The 23526-nt window shown below is 40.1% G+C and overlaps 1 protein-coding gene across 1 annotated transcript in view; it reads left to right on the top strand.

Annotated features, from left to right (window-relative positions):
• TRDN (triadin) overlaps nucleotides 1–23526 on the top strand; it is a 331687-nt gene that overhangs the window by 296373 nt on the left and 11788 nt on the right. The window contains exons 41-45 of the mRNA XM_075064568.1: nucleotides 3725–3751; nucleotides 4839–4877; nucleotides 5100–5141; nucleotides 6186–6233; nucleotides 18847–18876. Coding sequence (XP_074920669.1) covers nucleotides 3725–3751; nucleotides 4839–4877; nucleotides 5100–5141; nucleotides 6186–6233; nucleotides 18847–18876 — 186 coding nt within the window. The remainder of the gene's footprint in view (nucleotides 1–3724; nucleotides 3752–4838; nucleotides 4878–5099; nucleotides 5142–6185; nucleotides 6234–18846; nucleotides 18877–23526) is intronic.

Raw genomic sequence — 23526 nt, 5'->3', positions numbered from 1 at the left:
AACAACTATAATACTTTTAATAAAGATCAGTGTTTATGCTTATGAAATGTGAGAATTAATTAATAGAATTAATACATTCTAAAAGCATTGTAAAATACATAGATGTAGTTCATAGAAGGTCTCATTCAAAGCCCATTTAAGTCAATTGAAAGCCAAAGCCCATTGAGGTCAAAGGGAAGATTTGGCCCAGACAATATGTGGAGGTTAATCCTTCAAACTAAAATAATCTATTGACATTATTATATGATATCTCTTGGATATCAGATCACATGGACTAATGTCCATTATTTTCGAATGCAGGCAATACAGATATATATTCTTTACAGAAAGCTGCACTAATGAAATAATTTAGCAATACTTTAAAGAAATATTCAGATAAAGTAATATTTGAACTTAATTAAAACAGACTGAGGACAGAGAACATGAAAAACTAGTTACCACCTTAGGAGTGATTCTGAAGCAAGTTTTCATTTAAAATAAATAAATAAATAAACCACCATTAATACAACTTTGTTCATGTCTTTCTAAGAGAAAAAGCTTGTGTTACAACTTGTGAACTACAATAATATAGCTTTTTTGCAGGGACATGTCTGTCAACAGAAGAGAAGGAAAACCTGTAAAAAGATGAGTGCTTGGGTACTGAGAAAATAACTAAAGTACATTCCTTGGCGTATGAATGATTAGAAAGGTCTTTGAGGCAGGATCTGTCTTTGTTATGTGTTCTTACAGTGCCTAGCACAATGGGGCCATGGCCTCTTGGTGCTACTGTGATACAAATATGTATGAATGAAAATTATAAAGCCAAATCCTGAGAGGTCTTGACCACCTTCAACTCCCACTGAAGTCAGCAGGTGGCAGCAACCCCTCAGCACTAGGATTGGTAGAAAATTTACCTTTGAAACTGTTTTGTAACAAAAATTGTGTCAACAAAACAGAACTCTTAGGGGAAAGGATCTGTTTTCTCAGGAAAAATTACAACTTTTAATTTAAAAAAATCACCCAGTGCCTAGAAGTTTTAGCAGAAAACAGACAAATTTCAATTCAGAAATGCAAATCTTTAATTTTTGCATTAAAATGTTTCATTTTTTGCTCAGTTTGACAGTAGACCATATCCTTCTGAGCTACTATAGTGTTCTGGGGGACTTGTAGTTTGGGTAGCGGATGACTCAGTTCTCTTCTGTGAGTGGGATCGCCAGCCAGAATACATCTCCCACAATGCAATGTGGCCATGGAACTTTTATGATGCAGCTCAACAAGAGGGAAGATTGTGTTGCATCGCGGGAGATGTTACTAAAGCATATGCTGTTCTGACACATGCCATTGACAAACAATAGCTAAGATGTGTCAATGTGACTTTTGTGGGAAGTATATGTGCAAAAATCCTTGAATCTGCATTTTGCTGCTTGGAATGATCGTATTGATCTAGATAAATAGTTTCTAATTTAAAAATGCTTGCAAACAGATAGCCAGCTGTATACCTAAATATTTTTATCTTCAGTTTATACCCTGATCCAGTAATCCCTGTGTAGCTCTAGTTAAAAAACTTTCTGGATCAGCTTTATAGAGCATCCTCATTGACATGAATATCTCTTGGTTTTAACTGATCTTTTCACTCAAGGAAGAGCATTTATTCTGATTAGGGGCTGCCCAGTCCTAGTACTAACTGTGGCTTCACTGCAAATATTTCTAATTAATTTATATGTACATTATAGCACTATAAAGCCATGGATACTAAGTAATCAGTGGTCTTAAGGGCTTGTGTAGCACAGCTATATGCTAAATGTATACCGATATTTTGAGTCAAATTTCTTTCCAATTTGTACCTTATGCTAGCCCATTAGTATCAATGGATCAGGCATAAATCAGCAGAGAATTTGGCTCATTATGTCAAAGGCAGGCCATAAACAGAAATAAAAAACTAAGTCTCAAGTACTCCCAAATTGTCTCTGTAAATTTTAATGGTAATCACCAACATTAATTAGCATTTCATCATTAAAATAATTAGTAAACCATCCTATTTTCATTATCTCCAGTTTAGTGTGAAATGGTGTCTGTGTTGGCAATTGGTCATTTATCAAATCAGAGGCTTTAATTAAATCTGAAACACAGTTCCTGCATACTGATTACTTTAAAGGCTATCAAATTATGACTGGTTACCTTGAACAGAGGACAAAGCTTGTGGTAGTTTTTCTTAAATAAGAATTAATTGTTTAATTATATGAAATGCTAACATACAGTGAGAGAACCATTTACTGTGGAATTTTCAAAAGATCTCAACATTGGTCCTTTACTGCCCCTGCAGAATTCAGTAGTGAAAATCCCAGCCTTGGAGTACAATTTCTCTCAACATTTTATCACTGGTTTTAATCCTCAGCTTTTTGGTCTTGGTGCAGATGACGGGGGAGAAGACAAAAGTGACTCTAAGTCTTCTTTAGGCCTCCCATCCCCAACCAACTAGGCCAGCCATGAGTCAGACAATTTCCTGTTCAACAGCCAAAGGAGAGAGGTAGTCTGGCAGCAGAAAATGGACAATAGATGATAATTGGGGCAAGAGGTGCACAAACTACAACTCCCTTGGGGCAACATGCAGCATCTTCAAATTTATTTTATTTATTTATTTATTTATTTTATTTATTATTGGATGTTTGGTTTTTAAACAAAATCTAAATTTTCCAAAGAAAATGGACATCTTTTGTAAAAAGTTTGTTTAGTTGAAGATGCAACTTTCCATTTCCCCCCTCCCACCCCCAAAAAAAACAGTTTTGATGGAAAACTTTTGGCCAACCCTGTTTGATACAGAAACCACCAGATGAAACACACCATTTTCAGCTGAAGCGAAAGGTAATAGTCCACCCAAAGTCACAAAAATTTTATATATATCCCTGCATATGGAACCCATCCAAGTCTGTATTGTTTTAGGGGGCTAGGGTGACCAGATGTCCCAATTTCATAGGGCTAGTCCTGATATTTGGGGCTTTTTCTTATATAGGTACCTATTGCCTCCCACCCTCTGTCCCGATTTTTCACACTTGCTGTCTGGTCACCCTATGGGAGGCTCACAATAAATTAATCTGGCCCAGTGTAAATTGGTGCAGATCCTTCACTGGTGCTGTGTCAAAATTGCCTGTTTGTAACTGTTATCTATTTTTTTGCAGCAGTTCCTAAGAACCACAAATGATTGTGCAAGGTATTGTACAAACACATAGCAAGAGACAGTTCTTGCTCCAAATAGCTTACAGTCTAAAAAGACAAGGTAGATGGTTTGGGGAAACAAAAGGTACAGAGAGATGAAGTCACTTGTCCTAGGTCAGACAGCAAGTCAGTGTCAGAGCCTTGAATTAGGTTACATGGCTGGTAGGACAGCAGAGGTGAAAACTTAAACTTAAACCCACTTTACAGAAAAAAAAAGATGTTAGGTAGCTATAACCTTGAGTGCTTGTCCAAAAAGAGCCCTATTTAAATACTTACTGATCTGAAAAGCTTTCACTGGCACAGTAGCTGCATGTTGGATTATAGCACTTCAAAGGGTAGGATTCGCAGCTTTCACTGTTTAACTTCTGTGTACATGTCCATTGCAAGGACTCATTTATTTCCAAGTTAATATCCTGTGAGGATAGTTGCAGTTGAAAGTTAAGATCTATCAAAGCTGTCAACTTCAAAAAATAAAATATCAAGCCTGAATGTCTTCATTTTTATTTATTTATTTCTGATTGTTTTCCTGAAGAACCAGCACCTGATATGACAGTAGCAGGTAAATTTTACACTTCTCTTAAATGTCTAACAGAAAGGACCAGTTGTATTCAGTATTGTTGTAGCCTTGTTCATCCCAAGATATTAGAGACAAGGTGGGTGAGGTAATATCTTTTATTGGTCCAACTTCTGTTGGTGAGAGAGACAAGCTTTCAAGCTACATTGAGCAATTCTTCAGGTCTGGGAAAGGTACTAAGCATGTCACAGCCAAATACAAGATTGAACAGATAGTTTAGCATAAGTAGTTAGCATGGTTTTAAGGGAGTCTTCAAGGTGAAACGGCTCATTAACTCCTCTGCAGTCACAGGGAAATAAGGGGGTCAGTGTGTTACAGATTGTTGAATAAGCCATAAATCCAGTGCCTTCATTAAGGGCATGTGTTTTAGCATCTAGCTAGGTAAAACAGTGAAACACAACCTCTCTAAACATGATTAACCAAATCCTTGGCTAGTGTAATCTGGCATAGCTCCACTGAAATCATGAGTGCTACACCAATTTACAGCTGTTGAGAATCTGGCCTGATGAACTGATTCTTTTGTAGTCACTGTATTTATTTATTTGTAAGTATCTGTGTTTGGGTGAGGTAGACAGAGGTGATTAGCATTAAGCCAGCTTGCATTAATCAGATAGCACATGCACCAAGAGACACTGAATCCTTATTACAGTTGGTTGGATCATACGGAGTGAAAATGAACAGTTCTAAGGCATACTGCCAGATCTCTGCTGTACTCAACGGGGAATATTGGAATGGCACAAACGCCTGCAGTTATCCACCTTAGTTAATTTCAGTGTGCTAAGCTGAGAATAGTCTTAGCTGATGAGCTGTATTCTGGGGGTTGGAAAAGGAATGCTGATAAAGGGCATACACATATGTCATGCTAAGACAAGTATGTTTGTTTGGTGTAAAGCTTAATAAAAAGAATATAGTGCTGTAGACCTACAGTCCATTGAAATGGGTAAGATTTATCCTTGCTGTAAATTTAGGAACATTAATAGTTACACCAGGGATCAATTTGCTCTAGGTGTCCAAAATAGAATCCCCAATAAAGGCCTCTTAGTTAATGATATTTCCTTGCAAATCTTTCTAGCCAAGAAAAAAAAAGAAAAGGCTGCAAAGGAAAGAGAAGGTAAAAGCCGACTATTTGAGAAGTCTGTGTATGTAATATAAGATCACCATAGTAGTAATCTCATTGTCCTTGTTGTGAACATTACAACTCTTATTAATGTTGTTTGAAACAATCTCTGAAAGGTTTACCCCAGTTTCAACTGAAGACTGACCTTGATAATCTGATTGTTACAAAGTTAAATTGTCCCTTCCCTAAACTGTTATATTTCTTTCTCCTTTGTAGCAAAAACAGAGAAGAAACATCCCAAAGAGGGAAAAGCCAAAGGTAATAAAGGGAAGAGAAGCTCTGCAAGCAGTAATTTAAAATGAGAATATCAGGTTTTACAGTGATTAGAATGGAGAGCTTTATTAGTCTTTCTAATGTGTGTAGGGGAAACCCTGGAGTTGCACGTGACGCTGAAGTAATTCAGCATATAGGGCCCTCTGTGTATGAGGTGAAGGGATGAAATCAACACCTTGAACCTGGACGGGCTGCAATGTGGCCCTCTTCACAACTGGTACATTAGCCTGTCTGCGGGATTCTCAGCCACTGTATCTACATAGGAGTGTAGTGGCCCCTTCCTGGTCTGCCCTAATGCTGCTTGCTGGGACAGCATATTTGGAGCTAGCATGGGTTCCGTCTCCCCAGTGTGTGGGATATTTTTGAATTACTGACCTGTATATTTTGTGATGACTGCATTCACAATTCGAGATAATTATCATTTGTGTAAAACATTTCTTGGTCACATATATGCTGGCTAAGCTGTTTAGGCTCCACAGTTTCAACCAAACGCTGCTTTGTTCAGCCAAACACTACAGTCATTTGTAGTTGCTATGATGGTTTATGTAATGACCAGTAAAAAAAAAATTAGTAGCATTGGACAGACAGACTAAGGTACTGAAAGGCATAAAACCACATATATGGAGACCAATTTATGGATATTCGTGCTAGTTAAACAGAGATCATTTTTCATAGAAGTGCAGATCTGGAAGGCCCACCTAGAGCCAGATATTCACACACTGATCCACAAAAATCAGAGACATCTGTCCACACAAAATGATCAGGCATACTTTTTTGAGGATTCAAATGGTCAGTTTGAAGACAGCTATTAGTAATATTTTAATAAAGCAGGTTTGTTAAACTAACATCCAGAGGCACAGTTTTCCTTGTTCTGAAATTTCCCTTTTTAAAAAGTTTGTTTGCAAAATCCACTTGGATCTGTTTTGTTTCTATAAACTGTGAAGTGTTTACCAGTTCAAAACCTATCAATTGTGTGTTTTTACTTAAATGCTAAAATTTAATTACTTAGTAGCTAATGTGTTTCTTTAGCAGTGCCAACAGTAAAAGAAATTCTAAGACAGCACAACCTGACAACAGGTAATCAATATTTCCTCTGTCTTATATTTTTAAAGAGACCCCTAGACTGCAAGCTTTTTATGTGCACAACTCTCATTAAAGTCAATGGGAGCTTCACAAGGGGAGAGCTGACAGAATCAGACCCATATTTATGTATTTGTAGACTATTGTATTTGGACTGTATCTCCGTCCTTAACCCAAACATATTTTCAGCCAGTTACCTTTTAGACCAAGTGATCTGTCATGACGCTGGAGATTTCTGATTTAGAACAAACATAAGTTCCTCCTAGGAAATCTGTTCGATAGCACAAATGAATGAGCAAGAATCTGTCCAATTCCCCTTGTTTCTCAGGATGGGGATCTATCCCTATAAAACAAACAACATAAAGGAAGGTGGGATATTTCAGTGTGAAGTCTGCCTATAGTGTCTTGTCACATAAACTCTTTTGGGTAGGGACCAGCTTTTTATTCTTAGTTTGTACAGCACCTAGTGCAAACCTGGACCATGGCTGGGGCTCACAAGTGCTATGATAATACAAATCATCAACTGGTTCTACTTATGGCCAGATCCTTGACTGCTGTAAATCAGTGCATGTGAATTTAGTGGAGTTACAATGATTTGTGTCAGTTGCCTTTAATCTCACTAGAGAGTAATAGCTGTCTTTAGTAGAGACTATGGAGTCAAATCCACTTTGAATTGTACTTTGTGGACTTCAAAGAGGTTGCCCCACTATAACTGCCCACAGCGTTTGTCCCAAGCTGTTTAAAACACCCTATGGTGTCTCTAATTGAGCTCAAATATTTTTAGTTATAACAAAATGTGCAAGACAAGTGAACACAAAATGAACAATAAGGAAAAACAACACAAACTAAAAGCAAGCACACAGAATGTTGGCCCACTTCCAGGTGGCTACTCACACGCTTAAAATTAAGCACTTGTATAAATGCTGTGCTGCATCAGGACTGATTGGCTTTCACATAAGAAGATATCTGCTCTTCCTTCATTGGGAAAGGTGAGTACTGGGCTCAACAAATAGATTGTAACTCCTGCTAATTCTGTAGTCCAATAAGAAATACAGAAATTCAGGAGATAGCATCTGTGTTGTAAAACAGGCCTCATTATTTTATGCTCACTTTTGGAGCTCAACACGTAAAGATAGGGAGTATTCATAGTGCTACCAGGTATTAACATTGTCTGACACTTCCCATTATAAGACCCTGTTTTCAGTTGCTTAGAACTTTGCCAAACTCTAACCATTTGGGTTAAAAATTTTAATGCCCCATGCCTGATTCAGGCTAACTTTTTTGGAAAAACTTCAGCCAAAATGGTTCAGTCATTTCTGAGAATGTGGCTAGGGAAATACACTGTTTTGCCCATGCTGAATTCTTTGAAAAGCATTTGTATCCCCATGCTTTCAAGCAAGGACTTGAAATTTATCAGGGAGTTAGTTTCTTGTCAGGGATGTCTTTTGCCATCTATATGAACATCCACCCAAATTTGGCCAAGTTATAAGCTGTTCACATAGCTCAACAGAAACTTCTTGAATGTTAGAAACTAAATTCTCTGAACATTCTGTCCACACTGGGCATTCTTTAGCTTGGAGCTCAGCAGGACTTCCGTACAATTTCAGCTCTGGACTCTGCTGTGGGCTGTGCTGGATCCAGAAACTGAGACTAGGAATTGGGATGGGGGAGACTCAGACTCTTGGCAAGGAAACTGGGAGTGGGAGTTAGACAAGAAGGCCTGGGAGCCAGTTGGTAGGAGAGAGGGAATACTGAGATTTGATGAAGAACTGGGTTTAACTAGGCAAAGACTAGGAGAAGGAGCCAAGGAAGGGGTGGTGAAAAACAGCAATGCCTTGTCTATAGAGTCCCGCAGTTCAGACTACGAGTGTATGAATTGCGAGCACATTAACGTGCTGCATTCTAACTGCCCCATATGGACACCGCTGGTGTAAACTGATAGATTGGCAATCCCTCTATTTGAGGATGATCTCTACCACAGATTTACATATGGGTCCTGAGATGACTCAGGAGTCTGATCCTGGAACTGCAAATCCACCTGCAGTAGGTACAGACATTTTGTGGCAGGCCAGCTGCCTACTGGGAGAAAGTTTTTTGTTTTTTGTTTTTTTTGTTTCCTCCTCTCTCTCTTTTTAGCTTTGGGGGCAAGGCACTTCTCCTCGAAGTGGGCCACTGCCTGATGGAGGATATGGCACCATTGCGGTCGGTTGGTGGCTTGGTCTTCCCAGCTTGTGATATCCACATCAGTTTTCTTAAGATATGCTTTCAGTGTGTTTTGGTAGCATTTCCTCTGATCACCACAGGATCTCTGACCATGGATGAGCTGAGAGTAGAGGACTTGTTTTGGGAGGCAAAAGTCTGACATTTGCACACAAGGTCCAGCCCAGAAAAGTTGGTGCATGAGGATCATAGCTTCAATGCTGGTGACATTGGCTTCAGCTAGGATGCTCTCAGTAGTGCAGCAATCTTGCCACTTGATGCGAAGGATCTTCTGGAGGCATTGGTGATACCTCTCCAAACTTTTGCAGTGCTGTCACCCAGGCTTCGCATCCATAGAGGAGTATAAGAACAACAGTTGTCTTATAGACCTGGATCTTGGTGTCCTGCTGTAGGTCAAAATTTTAAAATGTGTTGGAGAAATTTCCCAAAGGAAGCACTTGTGCTGGATCTCACTGTCAATTTTTACATTTTGAGAAAGTTGACTACTGAGTAGCAAAAGGGCTCGACTATCTCCAAAGTCTGTCCCTCTATGGTGATTTGTTGTGGGTCATGTGCAAGGCCTGAAACAGGTTGGTAGAGCACTTTAGTCTTCTCAATATTGAATGAGAGTCCTAGGCTTCAGTAAGCTTGTGCAAGAAAATCCAGTCTGGACTGAAGGTCCTTCTGAGTGTGCACAAGGATGACACAATCATCAGCATACTGAAGATCAGTAATGGATGCCCTGAAGACTTTAGATTTTGAGTGTAGATGTCGAAGATTAAAGAACCGCCCATCCATTCTATATTGAATGTCAACTCCATTGGGGAGGTGATCTTTAACGAGAACCAAAATGACTGCTAAATATATGGAAAACAGGGTTGGGGCAATAACACATCCTTGTTTAACCCCAGTGTTGATGACAAAAAGTTCCATCTGAAGGCCAGTACAGAGAACCATGGCAGTCATCTGATCATGGAGAAGCCTTTGGACCTTAATAAATTTTGGAAGGCAGACAAATCTGGCCAGCACTTTCAACAGGGCTTTGCGATTGACAGAGTCAAAGGCCTTTGTCAAATTGATAAAAGCCATTTACAGGTCCTGATTTTGCTCCCGAGACTTTTCCTGCATTTGTCAGGCAATGAAGATCATGTTGGTTGTCCTGCATGATGGTCTAAAAGCACAATATTTCCTCAGTAAGGGGAAGTAAGCAGTTTAAGAGGATATGGGCAAGAATTTTCCCTGATGTAGATAGCAAGGAAATACCATGATAGTTTCCACACTCCGACTTATCTCCTTTCTTAAAGATTGTAAAAATGTTAGTGTTTTTCAAGTCCTCTGGTATCTTCTCATTGTACCAGATACGAAGAAAAAGGTTTTGGAGCTTCTCTACCAGTCCTCCATCACCAAACTTGTAGCCTTCAGCTGGTATGCCATCTGGCCCTGCTGCCTTCTTGTTCTTAGTTTCCATAATGGCTCATGTTACTTCTTCAAGGGTGGGGGCGTCAGCAAGAGATTCTCTTTCATGTTGTTGAAGTATAGATTGGATAGTGGTATCAGAGACTGTTGACTCATAGCTTAGGAGTAACTCAAAATGCTCCTTCCATCTGGTTTTGATGACTTTGATGTCCTTAAAATACACTGACCCATCTTGGACTCGGAGTGGTGTGGGTCCATGGGAGCATGGGCCATAAATGTCCCTTATTGCCTGAAAGAAACTCCTCATGTCATGTTTATAAGCATAAAGCTCAATCTCTTTGGCCTTTTCTCTCCACCACTTATTTTTGATGTCACTGATTTTCCTTTGGGCTTCAGTCTTGAGTTGCTTGTATGACTCTTTTTTCTGCTGGTGTTATGTCATTTTGCCACATGTGATGAGCTTTTCTTTTCTGGTCAAGCAGGCCCTGAATCTCAGCATTGTTCTCATCAAACCAATGTTGGTGATGGCAGGTGACATAGCCAATGGACGCAGCACATGCCGAGAGAATGGCAGTGTTTAATCCATTCCAGAAATTTTCATTATCTTCGTCAGCTATAGGCACAGTGGCAAACTTCTCTTTGAGATACTGCTGAAGTTTCCTCTGCGTCTTCAGGGGACTTGACATTGAATTTCTTCCATGCTATTTTTCGTAACTGTGATGCATTGAGGTGATCTGGAAATTCATGATTGATCTAACAAGGTGATGGTCTGTCCAACAGTCATCAGTTACATGCATGGCCCTGTCATAAGTAGATAGGTAAGGTAAGGGTTAATTTTCTTTTACTGTAAAGGGTTTACAAAGGGAACCAAACACCTGACCAGAGGACCAATCAGGAAACCGGATTTTCAAAAGTAAGGGTGGGAACCTCTGGAGGTTTTTGGCTTTGTTCTGGGTCTTTTTGTTTTCCTCGGCTATGAGTAAACAAGCTTTTCTTCTAACTCCATCTTCTTTCAAATATTCTACTATCAAGTGTGAGTACAAAGGAACCAAAGTAATCGGCTGTGATGTGCTTTGATTTGTATTTACATGGGTGTTGATTTGCTGGACTGGTTTAATTGGGCTATCTTTTAAATCAGACTGTTTATTCCTATTTTCTTATAAGCCATATTCCTGTATTGAGTTTCTTAATGCAGTATTATTGTTCTGTATTTTCTTTCTTTTTATATAAAGTTTCTTTTTAAAACTTGTGGGAGTTTCTTTTCCTAGTGAGGCAGAGGGGAGAGGAATTTCTGTGCCCGGAGTTCTCTTATATCTGTGACAGGCTGGGGGGGGAGGGAAAAGCCCAAGCTGTGTCTTACTTTCCTATTGTCCCAGGGCGGGAAAAGGCTACGGGACAAAGGGAGGGGTGAATCTCTTGTGTGAGCTGACTAGGTTTGAATGCATAGCCTCGGGGAAGCTAGATTGCCTCTCTGGTTGTATTCAAAGGGAATAGGACAGCATCGCACCGGCTAACCCAGGAAAGGGGGGGAAGCTGGGGGATGAGATAGAGGAGACCCAGGGGCTCTGGGTCTTGGAGGGGTCCCCCAAGGAAAGGTTTGGGGAACCCGAGGGGGCCGAAACCCTGGAAAACTTCGGCTGGTGGCAGCGAGATAAGATCCAAGCTGGGTATAAGCTTGGGGAGGTTCACAGTAAGCACCCAGATTTTGTACGCTAAGGTCCAGATTTGGGACAGACGTTTACCACAGGCCCTCATGATGCGGACATCCTTCCAATCTCGAGCTCTAAAAATAACATTGTCAAAAGGGTGCCAATGCCTGGAGTGAGGGTGTCTCCAGGTGGTCTTATACTTCTCACTTTGTCCAAAGGGGGTGATTTCATTATGATCGCGCTATGTTCTATGCATTTGCTCCGGAGGAGGATGCTGTTGGAGTTAGCCTTTCCTACTCCTTCTTTTCCAGAGATCTGACTCCCGACTGACTCTAGCTTTAAAATCTCCAAAGAGAATGATCTTGTCCTCCTTGGGAATGTTGGTTAAGATCTGTATAGAATTGTTCCTTGGTATCCTCAATAGAATCAAGCATTGAGGCATACGTACTGATGACTGTAGTAGACTGGTTGTTTCTGAGCTCAAGATGAAGAGTCATAAGATGTTCACTGATTCCTACAGGAAATTCTGTAAGCTGAATGACAAACTTATTCCTAATTGCAAAATTGACACCATGAATGCGCCTGTCCTCTGCAGATTTTCCTTTCCAGAAAAATGTGTAGCCTCCACCTTCTCCTTTCCATTGACCTTCATCTGGGCACCTTGTCTCACTTAGAGAAGTGACATTGAGGTTATATCTTGCAAGATCCCTGGCAACAATAGCAATTCTTCTTTCCGGCCTTATATTATCTTTGTTATCCATCAGGGTGCGAATATTCTTTTTATAGCTTCGACCATGGCAGAATAATCCCACCAGATGCAGTAATCCTGCCCGGAGTGTATGAGAGAGCCTAGGTTTGGGGCACCTTTTATAGCCCTCTCCCCATGTGTGGTGAGCAGAGGGGATCCTAAAGAGGACTGCTCAATCACAATAGTAGTTGCTGAATTGCACCCCTGTCTCAGTCCAGGTACCAGACGACCATCTAACTGCAATTGCCTATGTGCAGATTTGTGGCTAGGGACTGCCAGATTCACTAATCCTGTCCCTGTCACTAGTCCATCACTGCAGGGCTTGGAAGGTTGGAAAGATGTTGTTTCCCATGGTAGAAGCCTGCACATGATTTCTTTTAATGTGGGGAAGCTGATGCACATACAGCAACCACACAATCATGACATGTTGAAAGTCTGGGACCCAGTGGCAGGGAAAGTCCGAGATGACTGGAGATCTCCACTTGTTGCAGCCTTCATCCACTTTCACAGCAGTTGAGATCCGAGGACCCTCTTCCACCTGATCCATCTGGGGGATTGGACCATGCTTTGTCTGGGACCTTCCCTCAGACATGTTCATCTTGGGAGACCCTACCAGGAACATGAAACTCCCAACAACTTAGCTCTGAGGATCATTGGAACACGCAAACCCCTTCACCACAAGAAAGTGATGGTCCCAAACTAAAAGGTACCTAGTACACACTATTATAGTCCTGTTTGAAAGAAGACTACATTAACATGAACTAGGTATCTTTTAGCTGGCACCAGTCCAGCAGTGTCTACACAGGGCAGTTAGAACACAGCTGTTCAGTTCATTCTACAGTTCACACCCCTATAGTACGCACTGCGGAACAGTGTAGATGAGGAGCCCAGGGAGGGAGATTGGGACTGGGGAACCAATGAAGAAGATGAAATGGATGGGATAGAGGGGAGCTGAGACAGATGGGATGAGGATATAGGTGAAGAAACCGACACTGGCCAAGCCGGGAGACTGGGACAGGTGGGGAACTGGGATGGAGAGTCCAAAGGAGTATAAATAGGATTCCCTGTGCAAGGACTGGGTTGAGAAGTTGAGGAGCAGAGACTGGGACCAGACAGGTGAAGGAGAATGTCAGTGGGAAGAGGAGCCATTGTTGGGAGAGAGCTAGGACTGAAACTGGAACAGGTTGAAAGGAATGGACCAGAAGGGTTCATTACAAGTAGAGTGCACTCCCTTCCGCAGCCTGGAATGAAGACGAGATTCCCGAGTCTCTCCATTCTGCTACCAACAAATATCTGTGAAAACCTCTGGCAAAGTATGTGAAAGCCTCCCCATCTAGTGCTGGACCACACAGAGTCTGACACCCCATTATTGCTATTACTTACTCTGTTAGCTCAAATGGCAGAGGTCTGTTTGGTGGATATAAAGCTTCCAACCCGGACGATGACTCCTGTGGGTGTCACGTGGTAGGATTTTTCTTCAGTATGCTTTTTTCAAAACCTAGGAAATTACACCTCCCCCCCAAAATCAGTTACAAGAACATTATTAAGGCTGCAACCTGGAGGAGGCAAAAGATAGGAAATGCTAGAATCAGTGTTCCCTCTAATTTTTCCCATCCATGTGCGGAATGAATTTTGTTATGTGCGCCAATATGGAGGTGATGTGTGCATATTATGCATATTGGTGCACATAACAAAATTCATGTAGTAGGGGTGGGACCAAAGGTTTCAGAGTGTGGGAGGGGGCTCAGGGCTGGGACAGAGGCTTGGGGTGGAGGCTGCGGGCTCTGGCTGAGGCTGTGGGTGCTGGGGATGAGGGGTTTGGAGTGCAGGCTGCCCTGGGGCTGCAGCAGGGAGAGAGGACTCCCCCTCAGCTTTCTTTCCCTGCAGCAGCAACTGGGCTGGGAGGGAGAGGTGCCTCTCCCTGCTGCGGCAGCTCCGGGGCTGGGCTGGGCTGGGGCCAGGGAAGAGGCACCTCTCCCCATCGTGGCAAGACTAGGGCTAGGGGAGAGGCATCTCTCCTGCCACAGCCCTGGGTGCCTGCGTGGCACTCAATAGGCTGCTGCGCAGCCACACAGTTTAGAGGGAACTTAGGCTAGAATTAAAATTGACTGTGCAATATTAATTCAGGTTACTGTGATCTACCATGATTATTTCTTCTAGTAACCACTTTGTTTACATTATGTGATAGGTCAGTTTAGTTGCACGATTTTGTTGCTCCCTGATTCGATAATCCTAGCCCTTAAAGAGGTCTCAGGATGGTTGTGCAAATATATTTCCATAAATACAAACAGAGAGTCACAAAAGTATTTTTTGTTGTCTCTTTCCAGTGTTTTTGTGAACAAAAATATTTGTTGGCGTATTTGTAGGCAACAATAAAGGTTTTATAAATAACATCAACGTGAATTCTAGTCAAACATTTGTCAATTCTATATTTCAGTATTAGCTGAACTCTAAGAATTTAAAATCTGAGAGCAAATTTAAGATACTATAAAGAGTTGGAGCTTCAGTTCTGCTTCCTATGTATTTCCATTTCATGCTGATACATTAAGCACATTGTATGGAATACTAATACTTTGTACTGGAATAATCGAAGCTGAAAAGTATTTAAGAATTCTGAGATCATCTAAAAAATTAAAGAAGAAATCTTCTCTTGGCTTCTAAAGCTTGAATAGAGTAGTTTCATGTTCTTAGATTTGGATTTGAATCTTCATCTGTTTCTTGATATTATAAGGCAATCAAATAAAGAGCAATGAGCAATTTTAAAATCTGCATATATGTTGAATTTTAGAACATTCACATATACAAGGATTTAAGCAGAACCCTACCAAACAAAAGCAATATTGATACTTGCGGTAGACAATAACTTGTATTCCTTAGTAAAGCTGTCCACCAATTATTCAATATATATACATATATATATATACACACATATATCATTAGATATGGGCCTGTCTAAATGTCAAAGATAACCTTCCATAAAGTTCAGGAATATTTGGCTCTGTAGTTTTTGCTCAGTCAAAAATAGAAATAGGCACAAGCAGGGAAGTTCAGACACACATTTAGAGCCAAATACTACTCAAAACTCAGGACTGTCCAGGTCCCAGTTTGTCACTGGGACTATTTCATTTATTTTATAAGACTGTCCTGTAGTTAACATTTACAATTGAGTTTGAAAAGCTAAACAGCTGTATACGTTGTTGTTATATTATAATTACTTTACTCTCTTTACAAATAATGCAACAATACAGTGAGGGAGAAGCGGAGGGTGAGATTACAACAATCAGACCATAAACTCTGATAACGGCTACATACATGTTTTTGTTAAGGTGATGCAATGTTCAGACTAATGGACAGGGTGATTCTGTCCTAGGTAAAACAAATATATTTAGCAATACAAAGGTAGCTTCACAAGCAGCCTTCATTTCAGTAGTAGAATAACAAGTCTTCTATCTGTGTTTTACAATTTTGTGAGCACTTAAAGGTCCTCATGTCAAAGAATTTTATGGCTGCTGCCCAGTCTAAGTCGCATCTTGGAGAAAACTTAAATTATGATAGAAAAATCCTTTATACAAACAAATTATACTACCGTCTCTATTGAAGGAAGCATTTTTCAAATAGATTTATTATTTGCTCCTACAATGGTAGATTGCAGTCATTTCTCAGATGTTTTCCTGTATAAAAAGGATTAATCCAATCACATTATCACCAGAAGATATTAGAGGGCACTTAGTAATCACCCCTTGAAAAACTCAGCAATTCCAGCAGATGAATTCATTTTGAGTCTGTATTAACATGTAGTCAAGTATCAGAGGGGTAGCCNATATGTAAAGTAAATAAGGTTTTTAAAATGTTTAAGAAGCTTCATTTAAAATTAAAATAAAACGCAGAGCCCCCCAGACCGTGGCCAGGACCCAGGCCGGGCAATGTGAGTGCCACTGAAAATCAGCTTGCGTGCTGCCTTCGGCACACGTCCCATAGGGTGTCTACCCCTGGGTTAAAATGTCAGACCCTAAGTATCACACATTTTCAGAGTTCACATATATTACATCTTAAACAACATCCTTCCAGTCCTGCCTCCTCTGGCTTTTTATTTGCCTCCCATGGCTCTTCTTTCCAGTGATTTCAGTGAAGAAATATTCTTTAACTTCCAAAATGTTTCACTCCCTCATTCCTTTAATTCTATTTTTCTTTTTTTCTTTAAGGTTTTAATTCCTATGTGGTAGCATACTTTAGGGTGCCTCTGATTATGCTAAACATTTTGGCTACTTAAAGTCATTTGGCTTCATCTCATGCATCCCAGTGCTTACGATGTTTATGATGATTTCATTAGAATGCCAGGATTTTTTTCCTGTGTGCTATATGAATAAGACTCAGTGTGTGAACAATCTCAATGTACAGCATCAAAACTAACACTGAATGAGAATTACTAGCCCCATCAGATACCATAAATCATGGTCATCCACAGACATATAGTAAAAAGCAACAGTGAGTCTGTTTATTTCTCATCTGACTTTATGAGTGTAAAATCTCTTTGAAGCCATTATATTTTCATTACAGCAGAGCTTGCTGGTACCAGCCTCTCCTGCATTTCCTAGAGTTCCTTCTCTGCAGTCAGGATGAGCATCTGACCTTCAAAAAAACTTTAAATTCAGAATATACGAACCAGGCTGCCTAGCCATTCTTCTTATTTCTAAAGGAGATTAAATGCAGTTGAAGAAACTCTACTGGACTCATAAGCTGGATTCTTTGCAAGAAGGGGTGACACTTTCTCGAAAAGAAAAAGTCCACACACTAGGACTTTTCAAGTGTTTCAGTACAAAGGAACCAAATATAAAGAGCAGGAAACCATTCTGTACTTTCAGAATAATGTGCCAAAGACAAGCAAGAGGCTTTCATACTTGAAATGGTCTTAAATCCAAAAGAAAGATTTGTAATACAATATCAATAGGGGAAAAGGGAAATATCTCATCATAATGTTTTCTTTTTTTTCAAAATCATGATATAGGACAGACAGCATAGGAAGGGAGCATTATCCTTAAAATAATAGAGAAACCCACTACCATTTAGGTTGTTAGCTCTGGGAAGACTCAGGCTGTGTGTCCAATCAGAGGACCCACACTTTATGCCAAGTCTCGTTTCAGATCCATTCTGCACCAGCACCACTGAAGGCAAACACAAATAGGGCATTCAGCATAAGACAGTAGGAGATCTCCTTTGATGTTGGGATAAAATGAGGATATGCATGGTTTTGTCCAAAATGACAACCATCCCAGGTTTACTAATGGGTATCTAATAGAGAAAGAGAATTTTATGATGCTCATTAATTACTAGACTGTCATGTGCTTCTGGCAGAAAGAAAGTAATCCTCTTCTCCAGATTAGACAGCCACCACAAAGGACTTCAAAGAACTTTCAGTCTCCTCCCCTGAGAGCTGCCTTGCGTAAACCTCAGAGTGCTAACCGTGCAAATTAAAAGAAGGGAGCAGCTGACAAACCCTTCCTGTTACAGGCATAGTGTATTTCTGCTAGCAGTTCAGACAAGAGTCTTTATTCAACTAAGAGACGCACACATTTTCTAAACATACAAATGCACTTTAAAATACACATTAAACTTTACAAATTGTCTGGCTAACAATGTTTTCCACTCTTACTTTCAACCCCAGAGTTATATGCAGTGTGATTGTGTTTTTTTGGCGACAATGGAAAGATCTTGTTAAGAACAAGAAAATGCAAGTGAAATATAAACTGAGAAGCTAAGACATACAGTCCCGTTTTCACCAGATATGCTTCTGAGTGAGGAGCAGTTATGGGATTCCTCCTTCTGTCAGCCGACCACTGTGGGGTCTGAGTGGCTACAGTGTGATCTCAGATGAGAATGAGATTAAAGGAATTAAAGCATTAGATAATTTGCTGAATTTATAATATAGTGACTTGCCCAATCTTACACAGCGAATCACATGCGAATGGCCAGACCCATTCCCCTGTTCTGACCCTAGCTTACATTCCCTCCCTTATTGCTAAATTTCTACAAAAACTATCTTGACAGGTAACTTTTGTCCCATTGACCAAATTCTATGGACTTCAAAGCATGTAATACACTGGATGTCCTTATGATGGTCACCTATTGCTTTAACAAAGGTCTGAGAGGGCAATACGGCCTGAATTGGCTCTCAGGATGAAATTACAAGTGGCAGAGGGACTAGCCTGGATGTCCTGAAAATCTATCAAATTCAGAGTTGCAGTTGTGTTCTTGAACATATTTACAACACACACTCTGAATGACTCAAGTAACATTCTGATCAGGCAAAATCCAACTCCCATCAGCCCTAATATTGAGAATGTAAGTGTAGAAGTTCAGTCGTCTTGTTCAAAACATTCTCAAAGTGGTGCAAGTATCAGAGGGGTAGGCGTGTTAGTCTGGATCTGTAAAAGCAGCAGAGAATCCTGTGGCACCTTATAGACTAACAGACAGTCTGTTAGTCTATAAGGTGCCACAGGATTCTCTGCTGCTATTAACATGTAGAGATTGACAGTTACTATTAAGTTATTTTATTGTCTTGCATTTAGTGTCTACATGTCATATATTCTTTTCCTTACAGAGAAGATTTCTAAAGCTGCAAAAACAGCAAGTAAGTTCTATTTAGTGTTATAGCCATTTGTGAGACCGTCTTTGATGTTCAGGTGACATATACTTGTCAATGCTGGAACAGATAAGATTTTTCAAAAGTTATTTATTCTGACATATTCATAAGGAATGTGTCTTTTTTCCTCCCCTGAAACCTTTAGAGGATTAGGGGGAGGGAGGACTGTTACTAGGGTGACCAGACAGCAATTGTGAAAAATCGGGACAGGGGGTGAGGGGTAATAGGAGACTATATAAGAAAAAGACCCCAAAATTAGGACTGTCTCTATAAAATCAGGACATCTGGTCACCCTAGCTGTTACATACCTTATTGAATTTAAGATTATACTTTTCTACGACAGAGAAGAGGTAACTGCCACAAAAGTGAACTTAAACTAACTGAGAGAGGGACAAACAGGATAAATAGCTCTCAACTGTGAACGCTGCGCTACTGAAAATTCAGTGTTACATCTTCCGCTCTCTTTCTTGCCTATTGTATGTCAGACTGTTCGTATATTGCAAATTTGTGATGTATTTAGTATCCTGGCAATAGAGTCTCACAGCTCCACCCCTTTTTTTATTTAAAAAAATCAGTTGTTGGTATCAAACGTCTGAATTTGGTAACTTGACTGCGACTTGATTATAGTTCATTGAAGCTTAGCAAAAAATATTGAGGAGAAAAAACGTGACCGTCTCAAAAAAAGGAGATGAGGATAACTAAAATGAACATTATCAGTAGCAACTGAGACTCATAGAGAAATGATAAACTCAAAAAAATGTATATTAAAGATTCCCTAATTTCTTTTTTCACTAAAATTCATCACTTAATCACTAATATTATTTTTCACTTCTTGGACCTTGAGAGTTCACACCATTTCCTAAAAAGTAATGGAATTAGCTCATACTCTGAGGTATGTCATGGTTTTATACTTAAGATCTGTACCGCCCATATAACATATCTGATTGAATCTTTGGCTGTTTTAATATTTAGTACTTCATCTGACCTCAGAATACCGTAACTTTTTGTTAGTAATTCCATTTTTCTGAGGTTATCCTCTATGAAACCATCTTGAGAAACTAACAATCTTGAGATATGTAGATAAAATGAAAGTTTTAGGGCCAGATTCAAAGCCTATTGAAGCCACTAGAAAGTCTCCCACTTCAGTGAGTTTTGGATTAGACTCAAATCAAAGACTAAAAACAAAAGGTCAATGCTTGGTTTAATTATAAGGAAATTGATAGCCTGTCTCTGTAGTACCATCATAATCTATTATAAGCTACACACTTAATATCTCAATACATGAGACTTGTTCTGCCCTTTTGAAACATGTATATCCCTGTGAAGACTGTGGAAGTTTTGTACAAATACAGCGGACACTATGTAGACCTTGTGAATGGGCTTAATCCCTGCTGGATCCTTTGCAAGTGCACATGTATACTGAGTTCTTGTCCAAACTAACCCCCTTTCTGGGGGGGTTGGCTTTATTGGTAACTAGAGCCATGCAAATAACTGCCAGTGAACAACAACAACAAAAATCAGTTCCAAAAAACTAGGGGGTGGTGTGGGGAGGATTGGTCTGATTTGAACTGAAACTAAGTTCTTGTTGACATTTTGGTGAACTGAAAGAAGTTGGGAAAAAATTGTTTCAGGATGAACTAAATGTTTTGTTCAACTTGAAATGAAATGTTTTGTTTCGGGTATTTTGACCTTTTCTAATAAAAGCAAGGGAAATGAAAGGCTAGATTCACAAAACTGAGGAGTCCTTATTATATGAAATAGCCCAATGATTAGGGCACTCACCTGAGGGCTTGGCTACATTGGCACTTTACAGCGCTGCAACTTTCGCACTCAGGAGTGTGAAAAAACACCCCCCTGAGCGCTGCAAGATGCAGCGCTATAAAGTGTCAGTGTAATCAGGGCAGCAGTGCTGGGAGCGCGGCTCCCAGTGCTGCACGCTACACCCATAAGGGATATGGTTTACAAGCAGTGCTGGGAGAGCTCTCTCCCAGCGCTGCGGCTCTGACTACACTCACACTTCAAAGCGCTGCCGTGGCAGCGCTCCCACAGCGCTGCCAGGGCAGCGCTTTGAAATTTCTAATGTAGCCATACCCTTTGAGATGCCCAGGTTAAGAGCTATTATGGAATAGCAGACTCTAAGAGTATGTCTACACTGCAATTAAAAACCCACTCCAACCTGAGCCCAAATATCTACACTACAGTTAAATAGCTCTTTAGCCTGAGCCATGTGAGCCCAAATCAACCAGCCAGCCACAGGTTTTCAGTTGCAGTCTAGACACACTCTTTGAGCCAGTATATAAATGCAGAGCTCTTCTGTTGACTCGCCCTAGACTGTGCTAAACCCCTATGTTAAACTTCAGGGTGGTCACTGCAGAGTTGTGCAGGCAGATTGATATAAGAACATAAGAACGGCCATACTAGGTCAGACCAAAGGTCCATCTACCCCAGTATCCTGTCTTCTGACAGTGGCCAATGCCAGGTGCCCCAGAGGGAATGAACAGAACAGGTAATCAAGTGATCCATCAGAGGCCAGGGACACCGTCCCTGCCCATTCTGGCTAATAGCCATTGATGGGCCCATCCTCCATGGATTTATCTGGTTCTTTTTTTAACTCTGTTATAGTGTAATTAACTCCAACTGCAATGAGGCCCAGATTTGAATTCCCCCTTTGGAAGCAGGGTCTTGAACCCAAGTCTCCCAGTGAGTGCTCTAACTACTAGGCTATTGGCTATTCTAAGGTAGGGCTCTCTCAAACTCTTGTGCTAATGGTTTTACACTTCGCGTAAATCTTTAAATAGTAATTGAAGCCAAGATGAAACACAGGTGTTCCCCTTCCCAGGGGCATGCTGTAACTATTAGTCATCCCCACTCTTTCTCTCAAGCCCAATGACTATTCAAGTATTTTGCCTCAACAGGAGAGATTCATTGAGACTCACTGTAGAATAGCCAATTGTCTTGTGGTTATGGCATTCATCAGGGGTAGGGGCAGCCTGACTTCAAGTCCCTGATATAGGGTAGGTATACAAACCTGGGTTTCCTACATCCTAGGTGAGTGTCCTTACCATGGAGCTACTAGGCAGAAAGTCCTCATCTTCCTCTGTCTTGTGAACAGCTCCTGAATTCCCTTGTGACTCTAGCCAGAACAATTGAAATATTTCATTTTGATAATGTCCAAATGATTCAGTCTGATATTTCTGAAGTTTTCCCTTTTTCATTTTACCCAAAACAATTCACTGAAATTGACAAATTCACTAAACGTTTCCATCAACCTAGTCAACATTTTTCAGCCCAAAACAAACAAACAAAAAATCAGCTAAAAATTTTCACTGGGATTTACTGGTAAAGCAAAAGCAATACCACAGCATCAACCACACCCTCAGCTTGGTTGTTCCTAGAGTTCTCTTAAGGATCTTCTCTCTCCTAGCTCCATAGTTCCTTCTGTCCAAAAGAGATATTTCCACCCTGCTTTATATCATGGTTGGAGTTAATTGAACCAGTCTGTCAGCACAACTCAGTAGTGACCGCTTGGAATTTTAACATAGGATTTTAGCATAGCCTAGGTTGAGTCAACAGACTTACTGTACTTCTCTACAGGATCTCAGAGTCTGCTATTCCGTAATAGCTCTTACACCTTACTTGTTCAGTCCTCGAGTCATGAAAGTGCATATTAGTTACTTCCTTTAATTATTAGTTTATTCATATTATTTTGCTATATCTACACAGTCTCACTGCTGCTCATGTGCTTTACAAAGCACATGGTTAGACTCTGCTCCATAGTGTTTAATTAAAGATAAACCATAAGGAGGGGAGCAGGCAGTTGAAGTTTATCAGCAGTGGAAGCCTATGGTAAAGGCATATGGCCTGATAATCCGTAGTCCTGAATCTTGTATAGTCATTTACTCCACTGCAAAATGAATGTGAAATAGGTATATAATGCTAGTGAATGAGAGTGAATGCAATAGAAAATCAGACCCATGGGTAGAGTTCTGAAGGAGGAGAAAGAGAGGTCGTTTGGAAGGAGAAGGTTTTCCAAGCATATAGCAGAGCATGAGAAAAAGTAAAGTTGAGAAGGGGACAAAGGTTGTTTTCAATGACTTATTCATACTAGTGATGTTACTAAGCATCATTTAGAGTGTTAAATATAAAAATGAATGTCTCTCCACATTTACTATAACTCTAGGGATAAACTGATCAGTTTTATAACTAAACATTGTATGCAAAGTCATAGATTTAATGCTGCACAGAGAACCTGAATAGACTTATTTAACATGCAGTTTTAGATCCAATAATGAGATTCTGATTTCCTAACTTTGAAGAAAGAATTTGAATAGTTGTGTTATTTATGCCTATTGGACAGTGAATTAATTTCCCCCCTCTATAAGTAGGTCAAAAACATTTCTCAGAAACAAAACTGATTGGCTGTATGTATTTAATAAATATGCAGAATTTGTGGCAGATCAGAAGATAAAAATCAAAGTAACTATTTAAACATATCTCTAGAGTTGAATGATTCTGCTACAAAAGCAAATAACAATAACAAGTGTCTTCATGTTCTTTATTACACAATTGGTTCTTACCCCTTTGGCTGATTAATCTTCTTAAATCACATTGCTAAATAGAAGGGAAGAAAAGTGTGTA

The sequence above is a fragment of the Chelonoidis abingdonii genome, chromosome 3, assembly GCF_003597395.2.
Source record: "Chelonoidis abingdonii isolate Lonesome George chromosome 3, CheloAbing_2.0, whole genome shotgun sequence".
In the NCBI taxonomy this organism is placed as follows: Eukaryota; Metazoa; Chordata; order Testudines; family Testudinidae; genus Chelonoidis; species Chelonoidis abingdonii.
Note: the sequence above shows the minus strand (reverse complement) of the source record. Positions and strands in the feature narration are given on the sequence as shown.